This window comes from Eumetopias jubatus, unplaced genomic scaffold, assembly GCF_037043125.1.
Source record: "Eumetopias jubatus isolate StellerSeaLion01/CBP00866 unplaced genomic scaffold, mEumJub1_p1.0 scaffold_2, whole genome shotgun sequence".
Classification (NCBI taxonomy): domain Eukaryota; kingdom Metazoa; phylum Chordata; class Mammalia; order Carnivora; family Otariidae; genus Eumetopias; species Eumetopias jubatus.
This window is the reverse complement of record NW_028274808.1, coordinates 148,319,047-148,340,197: the sequence shown is the minus strand read 5'-3', so window position 1 is coordinate 148,340,197 and position 21,151 is coordinate 148,319,047. Positions and strand designations below refer to the sequence as shown.

The window sequence follows — 21,151 nt, the reverse complement described above, 5'->3', positions numbered from 1 at the left end:
ACATATTTTTAGTGCATCTGGTAACATTAAGAAGGCTGAGTTATTTTTTAAGGATCTTTCACACTGATTCTCCTTCTAATAGAAAGACGAGGGCTAAGCAGAAGCATTATTGTGAAACCTAAAGGTTTCAGAGAGAACATGGTCCTGCCGACATTTTGATTTCAGAACTGTGAGACAATAAATTTTTGTTTTTAAGCCACCAGTTTGTACTATATTTTGTTACAAAGCCCTAAGAAAGTAATACAGATGTATTATTTACATATACCACAATTCTCTATTATTGGATTATTTTGTTAGTGACTTAAAACATTTGGAAAAGATTACTAAATGAATGAACATATTAATCAAATCTCTTCTAAAAAAGAACTGTCCTATATTTCACTGTGAGAGCAGAGATTCTTTTCATGTTATTAAAATACTATGATTATGGGCATCACTACAGACTATGTGTACATTTATAAAAAAAATCAGAAGACACATGGGGGTTTGAAATGTTTATCAGATAAAAGAACACACAAAACTGAGTAAAATTTTTATTTTAAAATATCACAAATAATTACAAAGATAAATGTCTCAACTGCACAAACTGTTTTATATATACGTGTGTGTATATATATATGTGTGTGTCTACATATATATACACACACACACGTATTTAAACTTTGCTTCATCTTTCATCTTTTTATCTGAGTAAAAAGAAGAACACTTTCCTCATTCAGGAGATTTTTGATGTTGTAATAATTACCTAGAAGTAAAGCAGTAAGAAAAAAAATTATTTCCATAGGAATCATTTCCTTTTAATTAAATGTTTAGCCATCACTAAGGCAGTTACAGTATATAGTACCAAATTTTTTTTAATCAATTCATCTAACCTAAAGTAGGTCTTATTTAATTCTTAAGTCTATTTAATTCCAAGAACTAAAAAAATCCAAGAGTTAACCATCACCTGTGATCCAGATAAGGTTTGAGAGAAATGAAAATCTCACATCATTCTGATAACGAATGCTAAGGTGAATTAGACAAGGGTGAAGAAAGAAAATTTCTATATATTAGAAATTGATACATATTAAGATTAACTGAGTTATAATAATCATAATGTGTTCACAACAGTGCTGGTACATACTAAGGACTATATAAACACTGCTATTATTTTTGTCTCCTTTCATTAGAATGTAAGCTCCATTAGGGCAGGGATTTTTTCCCCTGTTTTGGTCACTTACATATCCTATACTCTTAGAGCAGTGCTTGACAGACTCTCAATCACCTTTGTTGAATGATGAATAAATAAATGAACAAATTAAAAGTCCTCTTTCCAGAGGCTTGTGCTCTTTAATAGCTGATGAAACACACTATTCTCTATGTTTAAAATAACCTACTAAAAATTACTTGACTACATAGTGTCTTATAGGTAATACGGCAGAAATAATTTTCCTACTACCTTGGATAAAACTAAATATTTTTACATTTCGCAATAAGCAATTCTTGTTCAATTTTCATGTACCCAAATACTAACATACTTACCTAATGATAAAATCAAAATATGTATTGGCATGAGTCACATGACATTTCATTTTGACCACTGTGGCTTCCATTTGCATGGTACTCATGAGCAACTATATAAATATTTTAACTATATGAAAGAAGATGTCTTTATTTTTCTTACCTGAAGGAACATAGAACGAATCCCCAGTTGTTATTATATAAGGTGTTTCATGTAAGGTACATAAAAGGTCACCAAAGTTAACATAAAAAACCTGTAAAATTAAAAATTAAAATCTCATTTCAAATTCAACACCACCACACTACAAAGAAACTTAAAGGAAATGTGGTAAGCAGAATAATGACCCTCCAAAGATGTTCACACTCTAATCTCCAGAATTTGTTTTGTTACATGGCAAAAATGACCTTGAGATTGGGAGATAGGTAAATCTGGATTATCTAGCTGGGCCTTTTCTAATCACATGAACCCTTAAAAGTGGAGAATTTCTCCTAGAAGCATAAGAGAGGGGCGCCTGGGTGGCTCAGTCGTTAAGCGTCTGACTTCGGCTCAGGTCATGATCCCAGGTCCTGGGATTGAGCCCCGCATCCGGCTCCCTGCTTCGCAGGAAGCCTGCTTCTCCCTCTCCCACTCCCCCTGCTTGTGTTCCTTCTCTAGCTGTCTCTCTCTGTCAAATAAATAAATAAAATCTTAAAAAAAAAAAAAAAAAGCAGAAGAGAGATGAAGCAGAGGAAAACCAGAGAAATTCAAAGCATGAAAAGGACACAGACTGTTGCTGGCACTGAAGATAAGAGGGCCATGAGCCAAGGAATATAGGCTATTTCTAGTCTAGAAGCTGAGACTGAATTCTGGCTAACAGCCAGCAAGGAAATGAGAGCCTCAGTCCTACAACAACACGGAACTGAATTCTGCCAACAACTGAATAAACTTGAAAGCAGAGTCATCCTAAGCATCTCCAGAGAGGGATACAGAGCTCCCAATATCTCGATTCCAGCCCTGTGATACTCTAAACAGAATACTCAGCCAAGCTCACGAGGATTCTAATCTATAACTGTGAGATAATAAACGGGTGTTGTTTTAAGTCAATGAATTTATAGTAATTTGTTAAAACAGCAATAGAAAACTAATACAGGAAGAAATTTCTTTTGTTCTTATTATTTACCAGCTTATGAAAATTCAGAACCACAGTAAATAATATCACTTAGCTATACTACAAAATAGCTAGGTTTTAGGTACACCTCTTTAAAAGTTACATGGTTGGGTCAAGTAATTCAATCTGACAGATGAAAGAGAGAACAAAAAGCAAAACAAGTAAATGATACATTTAAACAAGCATCAACATCAAGAAAGAAAAAGAGGATAAATCTAACTCTCAGTCATAAAGGCTTCCATATTCATATTCATGGCAAATTTTACATTTTATACATAGGTAGCACCCTGGCAATGATCTGGTTTTGGGGTTACTAAAAAAACATAAAGCCTTCAAACATTCAGATTCAAATTTTGAGATTCAGCCATCAAAAATATATTGCCTCAGAGAATCACTCCTCCTCTTCCACCTCCTTCTCTTTTTTTTCTTAACACTTTGTAAAATGAGCCTAAAATACCAGAAAAACAATAGCAGCTAGCACGTACATAGCACTTACTCCTTGCCAGCCACTATTCTGAACACTTAATTTGTATTCATTTAATGTATGTAAGTAGCAATGAGACAGGTACTATTTTAATAGCTTTATACAAATGAAGAAAATGAGGCAACAGAGGTGTGTAATTTTCCAAGTTCACAATGTAAATGGCAAAAATGAGATCTGAACTCAGGCACTTTGATTCCAGAATTCACGCTTTTAACCACTATAATATGCTAACTCCCTAAGTAGGAAAAAAGCTCTTCAAAAAGTTCCAAAGGTACTTTATAACTTAATAAAAAAAAATTTTTTTATTACATCTAAAAGAATTTTTGCCTCAATTTAAAAGACAAAAAGGTAACAAACATACTACCCAGAAAGTCAAGCATATATTTTTAGGTGTTTTTTTTTTTCTTTATCTATTTAGTTGAGCTAAGTACACCTCTTTCCACTTCTGCAAACATTTTAATAGGAAGGCTTTTCAAGTACACAAAAACAGAATGATGAACTCCCATGAATATCTAATACCAACAATCTTCCCTGTTCCATCACTTTACTTCCCCCATTCCATGTTATTTTGCAATAAATACCCCAACATCATAAATCATCTGTAAATATTTCAGTGTGTACTAAAAAATCAAGGTGTTTTTAAAATTTTTATTTATTTTTTAAAGTTTTATTTATTTATTTTTTTAGTAATCTCCATACTCAGCATGCTCATCACCCCAAGATCAAGAGTCACATGCACTACCAATAGAACCAGCCAGGCACCCCCGAGGTGCTTTTTAAAAACACAACTACAACAGTTTTATCACACCTAAACATAAATAAATATTTAATATCAAATACCCAGTCAGTATTAAAATTTCCAACTGTCTCTTAAATGTATTTTTAAGAGTGTTTATCCTCTTAAATTGCTCAATCTACAGTAGTTCTCAATTTGAAGGTAATTTCTCAATTTCAGGAGACAAGAGGCAATGTCTGGGAACATTTCTGATTCTTACAACTAGAGGAATACTACCAGAATCTAGTTGGCAGAGGTCAGGGATGCTACTGAACATCCCACAATGCAGAGGAAGCCCTTCTACAATACAGCATTATCCAGTCTATAATGTCAGTAATGCCATGGTTGAGAAACACTGATCTATAGGTTCTACTTGGTTCTTTTTTATTCCTTGCAACTTACCTATTAAAGAAAGCAAGCAGAAAAGTTTGCTGTAAAAATCTTTGCATAGTTGAATTTTGCTGATTACAACCTCAGGTATCATTTGAAAGGTCATCTATTCTTTATTTCCTTAAATTGGTAGTTAGATATTAGAGTTTTGATCAAATTCAGGTATTTTTGTTGTTTGCTTTATGTTTTTTTTCTTTTTTTGGTTTGTTGTTTTATTTTTAAAGGAAATGGAAGAGGCAAAACTATTTCATACATAGTATTGTATTCTTCCATCAGGAGGCACATAAAGTCTGGTTGTCTTCATTTATTTTTTTCTCTTTCTTTTTTTTTAATATATTACTTTTTTAATTAATTTTTTAACCCCATCCTCCCCACCTCCTTCCCTCCAGCAGTCCTCAGTTTATTTCCTATGATTAAGAGTCTCTTATGGTTTGTCTCCCTGATTTCATCTTGTCTTATTTTTTCCTCTCTTCCCCTATGATCCTGTTTTGTTTCTTAAATTCCACATGAGTGAGATCATATAATTCTTTCTCTGATTGACTTATTTCACTTAGTATAATACCCTCTAGTTCCATCCACATTGTTGCAAATGGCAAGATTTCATTTTTTGATGGCTGAGTAATATTACATTGTGTGTATATATATATATATATATATATACACACACACACACACACACACACACACACACTACATCTTCTTTATCCACTAGTCTGTCCAGTGGACATCTGGGCTCTTTCCATAGTTTGGCTATTGTGGACATTGATGCTATAAACATTGGGGTGCAGGTGCCCCTTCAGATCACTACATTTGCATCTTTGGTATAAATACCCAGTAGTGCAAGTGCTGGGTCATATGGTAGCTCTATTTTCAACTTCTGGGGTTGTCTTCTTTGTTAGATGTTACCAGACATTCATATTCAATGCCTAGACAGATCCAACAGTTTATCAGGGATTGCAAAATGGTAATATTTTATTCTACCATTCCTTTTTCATTTATTAATTGGAATATTTTTAAAGATTTTATTTGTTTATTTGAGAAAGAGAGACCACAAGCAGGGGGAGCATCAGCGGGAGAGGGAGAAGCAGACTCCCACTGAGCAGAGAGCCTGATGTGGGGCTCGATACCAGGACCCTGAGATCATGACCTCAGCCAAAGGCAGAGGCTTAACTGACTGAGCCCCCAGGTACCTCTAATTGGAATATTTCTAAAAAGGACAACTTCACCTCATTTTTATTTGGTTACATAATAGTACAGTTTATAAGAAAAGGGCAAAAAAATGTTTATTTCCCTTTATTTACCATATTTGTTGTCAAAATAAGTTAGGCTTCTAGAATTCTCCAAGAGCAGTGAATTAGTTTTTCTTTTCTATAGCAGTTTTTCAAATTCATGAATTTAAATATAATGGATATGTATCAATCCATTTAAGTTATTCTTACTGATTCTCAAGTTTTCACATCTTTGTCCAGTGAGAGCATCTTCAAGTTGGATCCTGAGACCTTATGACCCAATTCTAATGGTCTTTGGTAAGTTTGCTAGCAGTTATGATTAAAAAAAACATTTCAAGCTCAGGAGCATTTGGATGACGCAGTCAAGTAGGCCTCCAACTCTTGGTTTTGGCTCAGGTCATGTTCTCAGGGTTGTGGGATTCAGCCCCATGTCAGGCTCCACGCGCAGAGCAGAGTCTGCTTGAGACTCTCTCTCCCTCTCCCTCTGCCCCTCCTCCCCTCTCTCTCTCTCGAGCTCAGCTCCAGGCTTGCATTCAGACATTTCTCTAAGGAACTCTGGTTCTTTAAAGTATGTTACTCTCACTTCTTTGTTTTTTAGTTCTGGAACATTTATTGTCTAATTTTTCAAATATTTCCACCCCTTCACTCATTTGTGTTTTTTCCTCTCTTCTCCTGTTTTTTTTTCTGTTCTCCACATCACTTCACTTTTTTATTTTCCATTTCTTAATCTCCTTGTCTTTTGGGAGAGCTCCACAACCAACTCCCATAGTTAATCTGTTAATTCTTCTGTGGTTTGATTTTAACAAATCTACTACTGCTACTATCTCCCTCTCATACAGATTCTTTAACACTGAGTTTGAAGGAAAGAGTTAACAGCCTATGCTAGTTCTCCATCTGGTCCCTTTTGTTTCTCAAAAGCATATATTTAAAAGTGTGCTTCATGTTTTAAAAAACGTAAAAATACTCTATCATACAAAAAAATAAAAAAACTTTAACTCTGATTTTCATTATAAAAAGTTAAAGGCAATACTTAGAAGAAATAAAAATCAAGTATAATCATCTGATAACATGTTATTTTTCTATAGTTCCTTCAATTTGCATTTTTAAATTCTAGTCAGAATAAAATAGAGAGTTTTCTATTTTCCATAAGTTTGCTTAAATATTTATCCTAAAGGTCTTCTTATATGGCTATTCTTCAAAAATAATATGCTTAAACTGATATAAAAATACTTATTACAGTACCTGGAACATCTAAGTGCTATATAACTGCTTATTATCATATAATGACATCTTATTAAGTCAAAATATAAAATATAACCATTTCTTTCTGCAACACTTTCCAATGGTTTCTAATTTTTGCAATTACTATCAATGTTACAAATCAATACCTATATATCCAGCTTCCCCAGCCTTTAAATTATTTTCTGAGGAAAATACTCTGAAATGAGATTCATAAATCAAAGGGTACAAATATTTTTCCAATAATTCCTACTAGCTAAGTAAATATAAAATATTGTTTTTAATGTGGATTCCTTTGAATAGCAGTCAGATTAAATACTTTCAAACATTTACATTTAAATTTTCTTTTGTATAATAAAGGCATTATAGTTTAATGGGTAACTGCTATTATTTCAATGATATTTCATAATGCTTATCTTCATTTTATATTAATTTTATATTAATTAACTTAATGATTATGCAGAAGTCATCATTACTTTAGTTAGTTCAATGTGTTATTTTTACTCTTTTAATAGTATCTGGAGAATATTTTAAGATTGGGTTAAAGCATATTTTAAAGTATTTTAAATCTAATTCTAGTTATACTAATGTATTAATGAATTACTCTTTGACCTTCATGTGTACCTTCGTTTCTTGCCTCAATTTGCCCTTCTTTGATAATATAAACTCAAGGGCTTGATGTTCTTTCTTTTTTTCTTTCTTGAGTTTAATTTTGTCAGTAAAAATAATTGTTTTGAATGCAATACTCCAGTAACTCATTGTATCACAGGTTCCTGAAATGTTACCTACTGAAAAATGTGCCTTAGACTCAGTATTTTTAAATGGCAGTAAAATAGTAAATATTATTAAAATTTGGTGATATTCAAGTTCTGTAATTTTCAAATTCAAAATGTACAAATACAACATATATCTATCTCACATCAATGGTGCAGGTGCGTGTACCTCCAATGAGAGACAAAGGGATGGACTCACCTTGAATCTCATTATAATTTCAGCCAGTAATACTGCCACATATAGTAATACATTTAGTGCTTATTGAAGTAAGTAGCTCCTAGTCCTCAGTCTACTGCTGATTACATGATTCTGAAGAAGACTTTTAAAACCTCATTACTGCTAAACTACATGATCCGTGAAATGAAATTTAGACTTAATTTTCAACAACTCTAATGATTTGTTTGCAAACCTGTATTCTATGGTTCTTTTAAGTAAAGAACATTCCTTAGCCTGCTTCTCCCTCTCTCTCCCTCTGCTTGTGCTCTCTCTGTCAAATAAATAAATAAAATCTTAAAAAAATTAAATAAATGAATTGGCTGCTTCAACACTTTAAAAAAAAAATTTTTGAATTTCAAGGTTACACCGCTATGCACAGAACAGGTACTTTTAAATAACCACTAGCTGACTGACTAAACAGATTTAACAGAAAAATTCTCTATGCACTACAATAATACCATTTCTGATAAAACAGCATTTTTAATGCCTCATCAAGTCCAACAAATCAGAGTTATACCAACAGAGCAACATAAACATATGGAGAAATATACTCACCAATATATCTGAGCCAACATGCTGCTTTCCCTTTTCTTGATGTGGTCCTAATATTAATTTTCCAGTAGAAAAAATAGGTGTATCCAGTGTTTTATACACTTTCAACTCACCATGCTCAACAAAAAATTGATACGTATCTCGTGGCCTTAAAAGATCTAAGGGAAAAGCGCTGATATAAATATAAAGCAAACAGCAATAATAAAGCTCAATGATATAACATATACACACACATATACAACAGAATTATTCCTAGATATAAACCTGCCTTACAAAGATAGAAGTGATTAAGGTCATTTACTTGAACTAGAATGGCAGAGGTCAAATTTTGTCTGTCTCACAAGTTGTGTGACCAGGCAAGTTAGTTCTCTCTCTCTGCCTCTCTTTTCTTTTCTATAAAATGGGACAATATAGTTCATCTATGTTAGAATTGTGAATATCAAATGAATTAATGTGTATAAAGTATTTAAAATACTGTCTGGCACAAATAAGCATTAGGTAGGTCTTAGCTATTAATAATAACAATGGCAGTATTATTATTTCTATTATAGCTCAGACAGAAAACAAAATTAGCTAAGAAACAAGAATTCCACATCTTTAAAAAGTTTAACATAGCCCACAATTAACAAATATATCATCATAGTAGATTATTTTGTGCTTGCTTGACTGATTATTAAATAGCAAGATTTTTATCAAGTAAAGCAAGGGTACTTACTGTTGCTCACAATCACTATCTCATTTCTGAATTTCCCTTTTACTTATAAACTTTTCCAAATATATAGTTTAAATATTCTTCTGCAATCAACTTCTGTTTCCTTGGATATTTGGGAATGTTAGTAATCTCACAGATTACAGGATATAGAAAATACATAGACTCAAGAAACAGACAAAAAGTTAAGAACTCCTGACAACACTCACAACTTTTCCAACCTGATACAATATAGCAATGTTTTTAGTTAAGACACTACACTAAACAAAATTTTCTGTACTTCTACCTCTGTTGCCAAATAAACAATCTGATTATAAAAATAACTTTACTACTTAAGATGTCAAATGGAACCTATTTCACAGCCAAAATTTTAATTGGGAATACAATTACTGCCTCTCTGATTTGACCTATTTGTCCTCTGACTTAGGATAAATGGTCCTCAGTACTCACCAATACAGTCAAAACAGCTAAAACACTTAAGTATTTCCTGTATGTAAATATTACCTGTTGGTAAATAGCTAAGTGTCCCCTACTTGCCCTCATCACACTACAGCCCATCCTTTGGAACCGATCATGGTCTCAGAGACAATGTACTTTTAATGCCTATTAGATACAACAGTAGGCCTCTAGAACCCTCCACTGGCCTTAAGGTTAAGCCTGGCATTTGTGTGGCATATCAATGTCCTTGCTAGTCATCACCCTAAAGGTCTGATTTCCTAGGTACTATTATTGGCATCCCATGGCTCAGAAGGCTGTCTAAATCCTGCCCACAATCCCTGCCTAGACTCACAGTAAGGGTGTATTCTGGGATCTACCAGCAAATCGCAACAGCTACCCATAAAAAAAACCCTGTTCCCATGTGTCATCTTGGTTAAAGAAGGCCTGGGCCCTACTGGGGGAGGCAACACTCCTGATGATAACACCTGTACCCTAGAGGATAAATACATTGTGCTATGTGTCCGCTAGACATTGTTTGCTATCAGAGCTCCCCCAGAGTAGTCCTCACATAGGCTGCTTATTGGAATTAGAGACTCTACTGGACTTTGGCTCTAAAAGAGCTGGGAAGAAAAAGAGAAAGCAGATAGGCTAGTCATCAAGCCAGCAATCTGTCCTTACTAATTGTTAAATTAAACATTTTCATTATCCCTAATCTTACCCATGGGAATAATCTCTCTTGTTTCTGGGTCCTTTACCCTTGTTGGCTGCAATGGATCTCCCAGAGGTATACTCAGATCTACCATGAGTTTATTCTCTGCAAAAGAAATATCACTGTAATACAAACTACTTACTTAAAATTCTTCTCAATTAAAAGAAAGTCTAGTATGAAATACAGCTATGGACAAGTTGTAAGAAAAGAAAAAAAAAGACTACCACAGGCATAACAATCTCTTCCTATTTTCCTATTTATAAATGACTACTCTGATAAACAAAAATTCAAAACCACAATGATTTAATATAGAATCAAACATACTAAACTTATTTTCTGTAAACCTGTTATGACAACTGTTGATATTCTTGCATCATGAAAAATGTTTTGAATATTCTCTCAGAGAGCTAGAAGTATGTAATACACTAAAAATTCATTAAAATGTCTATTTTAATCATAATTTGAGCATGGGAAAAGTGAGCTTCAATGACAGGGTAATTTACTCATGAGAAGTGTTTTATATTATGCTATTAATGATTTTTTTAAAAAGCAAAATATGTCTATTTTCAGAATTTGGAAAAAAGAGTGGACATTAAAAAGTGAATTCAAGGGGCGCCTGGGTGGCTCAGTCGTTAAGCGTCTGCCTTCGGCTCAGGTCATGATCCCAGGGTCCTGGGATTGAGCCCCGCATCAGGCTTCCTGCCCGGCAGGAAGCCTGCTTCTCCCTCTCTCACTCCCCCTGCTTGTGTTCCCTCTCTCGCTGTGTCTCTCTCTGTCAAATAAATAAATAAATAAATAAAATCTTTAAAAAAAAAAAAGTGAATTCAAAACAATAGGAAAAAAAAACACATATTCCAAAACCTATAGGTTGCAGCACAAGCAGATGTTAAGAGTGAAATTAATGCTATAAAATGTTTGTATTAAGACATAAAGTTCGGGCGCCTGGGTGGCTCAGTTGGTTGAGCGACTGCCTTCGGCTCAGGTCATGATCCTGGAGTCCCACATCGGGCTACCTGCTCAGCAGGGAGTCTGCTTCTCCCTCTGACCCTCTTCCCTCTCATGCTCTCTCTCATTCTCTCTCTCTAATAAATAAATAAAAAAAAAAAGACATAAAGTTCAAAGAAACAACTTAACATTACACCACAAGAACCAGAAAAAGATTTAGCTGAAATTTAGTAGAGGAAGGAAATAACAAAGAAAAATCAGAAATAAATAAAATAGAGACCAGAATAAACAATAACATAACACTGAAAGTAATGACCAGTTTTGTCATTTGATTTCTTATTTGGCCCAATGCTTGCTTGTGCAGTAGTGTATTGTTTAATATTCACATACTAAATATTTAATAGTTTACATTGTAGATTTTCCAGCTTTGTTTTATTGTTGATCTTTACTTTTGTACCATTGTGGTTGGAAAATGTACTTGGTATGATTTCAGTCTTCTTAAATTTGTAATATTTGTTATGTCTCTTTTTATGTGAGGATTCTTCTGTGTGTACTTGAAGAAAATGTGTATTCTATTTTTCTTGGATGGAATGTTTTATATATATCTTCTAGAACCATGTATTCTGAAGTATGTTTCAAGTTAAAAACGTTCTTGTTGAAAAAAAAATAACTTTCACTGAGGGTACTCATTTAAAATAAAGCATATAAGAAGGGAGGTGGGTGGGAGGATGGGTGAAGTAGGTAAAGGGGATTAAGAGTATACTTATCGTGATGAGCAATGAGTAATGATGTTTAGAATTGTTGAATTACTATATTGTACACCTGAAACTAATATAACACTATATGTAAATTATACTGGAATTAAAATAAAAAACTTAAAAATAAAGAAAAAAAAGTGAATTCACCCTGAAGTATTACATCTAACATTTTTACAAATAAATTTCAAAATTTGTAAAGAGCTACTTCTCAGAGCAATATTATTTAAAATAAAATCTAAAAGTTACTTTCAGGAATAAGTTCATACTTCTTTCCTCATTATCAAGACAGATCCTTTTCCTATTAACCATTTTGTTGACTTTTCCAATGTTTCCTTTTGACTTCCTTTTAGATGATACTGTGTCTGGGGACAGTATTCCACCAATCACAAATCCCCCTGAAAGTTAACAACAAAAAACGTAAAGTGTCATACCTGAGAGAGTAAAAATACTGAAACAAAATTTAAATTACTATAGCACATTTCCTTTCAGACTACCACAGAATCCAGTACTATTACTATATCCTAGAGCTAGTAACTCAAATAACACAAATACCAACCAATTCCACTTATGTTTCTACTACCCTAAATCTAGATGACTGATAAAACATGATAGAATCTCTGTTGCTTGAAATCAAGTCAGGTTGAAAAACAAAGAAGACAAAACCCAGCAATGAAGTATTTATAATAATTCACAAGTGAGCTTAGTTCTTTGACTTAGATATATCTACCACAGAAAGGAACTAACTTTCTTGCCCACTGTCTATATTTCTGTAGAGAAATATGATGAGCAAATGGGATGAGAATAGTAAAGGGGAATATTTATTACTCTTTGCCACTTTTATAATTTTCTCATGCTCTGATCTAATGACTTAATTTATGCAATTAAAAACCTTGTTCAATAGTATGGAATAATAACATTCTCAAGCCACACACTCACCTCAAACTGCTACCAAAGAGAGAAAAAGATAAGCATTTCTATAGTATTCAGACAAATCTGTACTTGAATCTGTTCTGGCCTCATTTTTGGAAGACGATGATAAAATGAGGTAATTTATGTAAATATGTAAGACAGTGCTTTGCACATAATATAAACTGTTGCATCCTCATTATTATTTATTGTCAGATATTAAAGTGTAAATTGGAATTTACCTGATGGCCTTCCATGATAATCTATTCGCTCTCCCCGCCAATATTCCAAAGGTTTCAATCGTGTTCTCTTGGTCCTGCGAACATTTGGTGTGTTGGAAGGCAATACTGTAAAAAGATATTACACAAAAATGTACACATATAAATGTTTAATTGGATAGTCTTTGTAGTGGAACGACTGATATTACCCTCTAGAATACTAATGTTTCTAGACAAAACAATAGAAAAACAAAAATTTTATAATATATTTGTGCTAATAAAGAAATGCCAATGAAAAAAATAAGCTGCTAGTTTGGCCAAGATTAAAAAACTTGGTAACACGCAGGGTGAATGATGTTAAAGGTACACAGAAATTCAAATATATTTTAAGTAGAAATGTAAAACGATTGAAGGCAATTTAGCCATAACTTGATTCAGAATTTAATTTACAGAAAATGAGTCTGCAAAAATATTCACAAAAAGAGGCAAAGCTAGAGGCGGTCCAAGATGGCAGCATAGGGAAGACCCTGAACTCACAACCTCCATGGACACACTGAACCTGCACCTATATATAGACAAATTCCTTCTGAAGAACTGAGAGCTGACTGAACAACTTCTGCTCAACAAAGGAGAGAGGGACCACAGAGAGAAAGGCAGGAGAGACAAGACACGGTAGTATCTGAAACTTCACCTCAATCTGATGACCTGCAGAAGGGAAGAATGTCACTGAGAGGTGCACAGATTCACCTGCCCTGAGGCACAAAAAACCCAAAACAAACAAACAAAAAAACCAGTGGTTTAAAGGGTAACTGACTATACCTGAAGAAAATCCATTTACTAACCCTAGAGCATCTGCGAAAAAGTGGCACAGCTACTGGAACTCTCTCCAGGTCACAGGTGCTGGCAAGCACCATTGCTTATGTTCCTCCACTTTGATAATGCAGATGGGATCAGAATTCATGTGCTCTAGTTGGCCTGCTAGGGCTACCATAGCCAGATCCAGGACCCAAGCTCCAGCCATGCCCACAGGGTAGCACCCCACCTGCCATGCCTTATCACACCAGGGTAATCACAGCCCAAGCACACTCCAGGTCTAGTCGGCCACCCAAAACCACCAAGCACACAGAGTCTACACAGGGGATATTCCTACACAAGCCCGCTTCTTCAAGACCAGGAGACATAACAAAATAAGGACACATGTTCATGCTCATGTTCCAAATGAAAGAGTAAGATAAAACTCAACAACAACAACAAAAAAACCTAAATGAAATACAGAAAAACAATCCACCTGAAAAAGAGTTCAAAGTAATAAAAACGCTCACCAAACTTGAGAGAAGAATGGATGAACTCACTGAGAACTTCAATAAAGAGACAGAAAATAAAAATAAAACAATCAGAGCTAAAGAATACAAAATTGAAAGGAAAAATAGACTAGAGGCATTAACAGCAAAGGATGCAGAGGAATGGATCAGTGAGATGGAAGACAGGGTAGTAAAAAAGCACCTAAGCTGAAAAGCAAAAAGAAAAAAAAAATTTCTAAATGAGGATAGGTTAAAGGATCCCTGGAACAACATCAAGTGTAATAATAGCAGTACTATAAGGGGTGCAGAAGAATAAGAAGAAAAGAGAGATAGAAGGGCAGAAAACTTAACTGAAGAAATCATAACTGGAAACTTCCCTAATCTGTGAGAGGAAACAAACATCCAAGTTCAGGAAGAAGAGAGCACCAAATAATATGAACCCAAGGAGGTCCACACTAACACACAAAATAATTAAAATATCAAAAGTTAAGATAAACTAGAAATCTCAGAAGCAGCAAGAGAAAAGCAGATAGTTATGTACAAGGGAAAACCCATAAGGATATCAACTGATTTTTCAGCAGAAACTTTGCATGCAAAAGAGAGAGGCAGGATATATTCAAAGTCCTGAAAGGAGAAACAAAACAAAACAAAACAAACAAAAAAACCCATGAATGCTCTTCCAGGGAAGGTTATCATTCACAACTGAAGGAGAAATGTGAATTTCCCAAACAAGTTAAAGAAATTCATCCCTACTAAACCAGCCTTACAAGAAATATTAAAAGAATTTCTTTAAGCAGAAAAGAAAAGGCCATAACTAGAAGTAAGAAAATTAGGAAAGGAAAATTTTCACTGGTAAAAGCCAGCATATGAAAAAGGTAGTACATCAATCATTTATAAAGCTAGTATGAAGGTTAAAAGACACAAGTAGTAAAATCAATTATATCTAGAAAAATTACTTATAGGATTCACAAATAAAGATGTAAAATTTTACATCATATATATATAAAACGTGGAGGGGGAAGCAAAAATATAGTGCTTTTAAAATGTGTTGGAACTTAACCAACCGACTTAATATAGACTCCTATATACACAGAATGTTATATATGAACCTCATGTTAATACCATAAATTAAAAAAACCTGTAATGGAAATACAAAACAAAAAAAGAGAGAAAAGAATACAAGCATAACACTAAAGAAAGTCATCAAATCACGAGAGCAAAAAAAAAGAAAAAGAACACTACAAAAGCAACTAGAAAACAATGAAAAAAATCGCAATTAGTACATACCTATCAATTGCTTTAAATGTGAATGGACTGAATGCTCCAATCAAAAGACATAGGGTGATGAATGGATAAAAAACGAGACCCATCAACATGCTGTCTACAATAAACTAATTTCATGCCTAACAACACATACAAACTGAAGTTGGGACCAAAAACGGTCCATGCAAATGGAGGTGAAAAAAAAGCTAGGGTAACAATAACTACATCAAACCAAAAAAAAAAAAAAAAAAAACTCTAAAGATTACAAGAGACAAAGAAGAGAATTACATAATTATACAGGATCAATCCAACAAGAGGATGTAACAGTTGTAAGTATATATGAACCCAACATAGGAACACTTAAATATATAAAGTAAATATTAACAGACACAAAAGGAGAAACTGACAGTAATACAAAAGCAATAGACTTCAGGGGTGCCTGGGTGGCTTACGGGTTAAGCATCTGCCTTTGGCTCAGGTCATGATCACAGAGTCCTGGGATCAAGCCCCTTGTCGGGCTCCCTACTCAGTGCAGAATCTGCTTCTCCCCTTCCTTTTGCCCCTCCCCCTACTTGTACATGCACTCGCTCTCTCAAATAAATAAATCTTTAAAAAAAAAATTGTCTTTGCAGATGACATGATACTCTATGTGGAAAATGCAAAAGACTCCACCACAAAATTGCTAGAACTCCTACAGGAATTCAGCAAAGTGGCAGGATATAAAAACAATGCACAGAAATCAGTTGCTTTTCTATACACTAACAATGAGACAGAAGAAAGAGAAATTAAGGAGTTGATCCCATTTACAATTGCACCAAAAACCATAAGATACCTAGGAATAAACCTAACCAAAGAGGCAAAGGATCTGTACTCAGAAAACTATAGAACACTCATGAAAGAAACTGAGGAAAACACAAAGTAATGAAAAAACGTTCCATGCTCATGGATTGGAACAACAAATATTGTTAGAATGTCTACGCTACCTAGAGCAATCTGTACATTCAATGCAATCCCTATCAAAATACCAACAACTTTTATCACAGAAGTGGAACAAATCATCCTAAAATTTGTATGGAACCAGAAAAGACCCTGAATAGCCAAAGGAACGTTGAAAGAGAAAACCAAAGCTGGTGGCATCACAATTCCAGACTTCAAGCTCTATTACAAAGCTGTCATTGTCAAGACAGTACGGTACTAGCACAAAAACAGACACACAGATCAACAGAACAAAACAGAGAAACTGGAAATGGACCCTCAACTCAATGGTCAACTAATCTTCGACAAAGCAGGAAAGAATATCCAATGGAAAAAAGACAGTCTCTTCAACAAATGGTGTTGGGAAAATTGGATAGCCACAAGCAAAAGAATGAAACTGGACTATTCTCTTATACCATACACAAAAATAAACTCTAAATGGATGAAAGACCTACATGTAAAAAAGGAATCCATCAAAATCCTAGAGGAGAACACAGGCAGCAACCTCTGTGACCTCGGCTGCATCAACTTCTTGTTAGACATGTCTCCAAAGGCAAGGGAAACAAAGGTAAAAATGAACTACTGGGACTTCACTGAGATAAACAGCTTTTGCACAGCAAAGGAAACAGTCGACAAAACCAAAAGACAATCGACAGAATGGGAGAGGATATTTGCAAATGACATATCAGATAAAGATCCAAGATCTATAAAGAACTTACCAAACTCAACACCCAAAGAACAAATAATCCAGTCAAGAAATGGACAGAAGACATGAACAGACATTTCTCCAAAGACATCCAAATGGCCCACAGACACATGAAAAAGTGCTCCACATCACTTGGCATCAGGGAAATACAAATCAAAACCACAATGAGATACCACCTCACACCAGTCAGAATGGCTAAAATTAACAAGTCAGGAAATGACAGATGTTGGCGAGGATGCGGAGAAAGGGGAACCCTCTTACACTGTTGGTGAGAATGCAAGATGGTCAGCCACTCTGGAAACCAGGATGGAGGTTCCTCAAAAAGTTAAAAATAAGAGCTACCATACAACCCAGCAATTATACTACTAGGTATTTACCCAAAGGATACAAACGTAGTGATTCGAAGGGGTACCTGAACCCCAATGTTTAGCAGCAATGTCCATAATAGCCAAACTATGGAAAGAGCCCAGGTGCCCATCGACAGAGGAATGGATAAAGAAAATGTGATGTGTGTGTGTGTGTGTGTGTGTGTGTGTGTATGTATGTGTGTACACAATGGGATATTACTCAGCCATCAAAAAAATGAAATCTTGCCATTTGCAACGATGTGGATAGAACTAGAGGGTATTATGCTAAGTAAAATAAGTCAATCAGAGAAAGACAATTATATGATTTCACTCATATGTGGAATTTAAGAAACAAAACAGCATCATGGGGAAGGGAGGTAAAACTAACACAAGACAAAATCAGAGAGAAAGACAAACCATAAGAGACTCTTAATCACAGGAAACAAACTGAGGGGTTGATGGTGGGGAAGGGGGTGGGTGGATGGGGTAACTGGGTGATGGAATGAGCACTGGGTATAAGGCAGATGAATCACTGACCTCTACCTCTGATACCAATAATACATTATATGTTAATTGAATTTAAATAAAAAATTTAAGAAAAGACTGATGAATCACTGAACTCTACCTCTGAAACTAATAAAACACTATATGTTAATTAATTCAATTTAAATAAAATTTAAAAAAGAAAAACTTAATAAATAAATTTATTTTTAAAAAGCAGCAGCAGAAAAAAAAAACCAAACTGAAACTCTCATAATCATTACAACTTTGGTTGTAAAATACTTTGGTTGTTACAGTTTACCATAACCATCTAACTGATTTTCTGCTGGAAGTATTTCTCCTGAATTCTCAAGAGCTAGTTTTTGGAGTCAAATTTAACATACTAACTTAACCATGAACTAGTTGTGAAACATCACAGAAGCTAAAGTCACTCAACCTCTCTAATGTAAACTGTAGTTTTTTCCATCCGCCTACTAAAATAAATAACAGGTAAATAACAGAACCCACCTCATAGAGTTTTGTGAGATGTAAATTAATATAATGCTGTAACATGCCTGACATATAGCAATTCATTAAACATTAGCTATTACTGTTTTTTTTAACTTTATTTACTTACTTACTTATTTATTTAAGTAATCTCTACACCCAACATGCGGCTCGAACTCATGACCCCAAGATCAAGAGTTGCATGCTCTTTTGATTGAACCAGCCAGGTGTGCCACTATTACTGTTTTTTAAAAAAATGGGTAAAGCTGTATTTACAAGAACGTTCATGGTAGTATTATTTATACTTAGAAAACAATAACCAAATTGAACACCATCTAAATATTACACAATAGGAAACTTATAAATCAGGGTAGTTTATGTTTGCATGTGTTTGTGTGTATACACACATACTCATTTTATCTAACAATGCAAAGTTCTATATAGTAAGCTGACTTTATTGGCTATATAATCAAATTCCTATGCTTTTACCTACCTTCTGTTTGCTAGAAGTTTCCAATTCTGAAAGTAGTTTATTTAAAATCTCCCAGTCTAACTGTACTGTTTAGTAAAAATCTTGGTGTTTTTTTTGTTTTGTTTTGTTTTTAGTTTTTTCTTTATACATTTTATTTGTTAAGTTGTTTGGTGCATAAGTGTTTATGATTTTTCTATCTTCTTCATTAATTTTTTATCATTACATGTCCTTCTCTATTCTGTTCAGCACTTTCATTTTAACCTTAAATTCCACTTTGCCTAATATTAAAATTACACTATTTTCTTATTTTCAGTAGTCTACCTAATTTTTTTGACAATCTTTTATTTTTTAACCTGTTTTAAGTGTTTCTTATAAACACATAATTCAATATGTACTATTTAACCAAATCTGAGAGTCCCTACCTTATTAGAGGAATTCAATCCATTATTTAGTGTAACAAGCAACATGTTTCCTTTTATTCCTTCCATCTTACTTTATATTTAACTAGTTTTTTTCATCAGTGCTGCTTCTTTCTCATTTTTATTGATTTGAGCAAATGACCATATCTTTTTCTTCCCCTCCCTTGGTCATTTCAAAGTTTTGCTGTGCTTTTTCACCCTAATATTGGTCACCTTCCCATTCCTGACACTCAAAAATTAAACTCTCAGTTCTCCATGATTATATTAAAAACTATATCCCTTACCAAGATATGCTATTCTCTCCTTTTCTCATTCGGTAAAATAAAACTTTTAGACTATTTTTACTACCACTATTCTGCCCCTACTCTCTTCCCTACCACATTAAGTTTTTTGTTTTTTTTTAAAGATTTTATTTATTTATTTGACAGAGAGGCACAGTGAGAGAGGGAACACAAGCAGGGGGAGTGGGAGAGGGAGAAGCAGGCCTCCCGCCGAGCAGGGAGCCCGATTAAGTTTTAATTAAAGATAGTATGGATTTCAATTACAAATTTAAGATAGTATGGAATTCAATTACAAATTTCAATTACAAAAGTCATTATTTAGCACTTATAAATCCCCATTCACATTAGCATTAGGTAGTAGTCACACCCTAAGGTAATCAGCAATAATTCACATCCTTGTGTAATAATCCCCTCTCCTAAGATGTGGGAACTGTGACTTTCTTCTCATCTGCAGAATATGGTAAGAGTGACAGGGAATCACTATGATTACATCACGATTATATATATGACAATATATGATATTATACATATAAGACACCATCTAGCAGATGCAGAGAGAAATTCTTCCTTGCTGGCTCTGAAGAACCAAGATGCCATACTATGAAGGGGCGTATGGAAAGGGTCATGTGGCAAAGAACTGCAGGTAGCCTTTAGAAGCTAAAAGTAATGGCCCATGGCTCACAAGCCAGCAAGAAAACAGTTACCTCAGTCCCACAGTTTCAAGGAACTGAATTCTAACAACCACAGGAGCTTGGAATAGGACCTCAAACCTCAGATGAGACCACAACCCAGGCTGACACTTCTGATTGCAGCCTGTGACTCTTGAACAGAGGACCCAGCTAATCTGTGCCTGAGCTTCTGATCTGAAGAAAATATGGATAATAAATAAATGTGTGTTGTCTAAGCCACTGAATTGTGGTAATTTAGTACACAGCAACAGAAAACAAATACATGTTATTTAAATTTAACCACATATATTACAAGAATTATTCCTCACCACTGTTTCCTCTCTTTGGAGTCAATTTTGATTCATACACTTGGTTAGAATACCTTACGTGAGTATTTTACTGGGAGGATTTAGAGTCAACTCAATCTTTGCATTATCTGCAAAGTAAATTCACTTATCAGAAAGGAAAATACCTTGGCTAAGTACAAGAATCCTGGGTTGTAATACATTTCTTAAAAAAGGCTATAGATGTTATTTTATTCTTCCAATGTTACACAGATCAACAGTACTAGTCATTTTTTCTCCCTTATATATAAATGTTTCTGTCTAGAAGCTTCCTTATATTCTTGAAATTTAGGATTTTATTCACTGATGTCTAGAAGTGTATCTTTTTCAATAATTTTGACTGGCAGTTGGCAAACTCATTCAAATTGCAGATTTAAGCCATCTTTAATCCAGGGAAG

General features: G+C 34.2%; 1 protein-coding gene across 3 annotated transcripts in view; it reads right to left on the bottom strand.

Moving 5' to 3' along the window:
• Positions 1 to 535: 535 nt before the first annotated feature.
• Positions 536 to 21,151, bottom strand: part of CENPC (centromere protein C) — a 78,895-nt gene continuing 58,279 nt past the window's right edge. Inside the window, exons 15-20 of one of the 3 annotated variants that reach the window (XM_088021146.1) lie at positions 13,015 to 13,119; positions 12,133 to 12,261; positions 10,173 to 10,268; positions 8,311 to 8,465; positions 1,664 to 1,754; positions 536 to 745 (exon numbers count right to left, since the gene is read on the bottom strand). In XM_088021146.1, the coding sequence (XP_087877272.1) occupies positions 675 to 745; positions 1,664 to 1,754; positions 8,311 to 8,465; positions 10,173 to 10,268; positions 12,133 to 12,261; positions 13,015 to 13,119 (647 nt within the window). In that variant the 3' untranslated portion in view covers positions 536 to 674. Of the gene's footprint in view, positions 746 to 1,663; positions 1,755 to 8,310; positions 8,466 to 10,172; positions 10,269 to 12,112; positions 12,262 to 13,014; positions 13,120 to 21,151 lie in introns of those variants that run through there. The other 2 variants (XM_088021147.1, XM_088021148.1) reach the window with 2 other exon arrangements.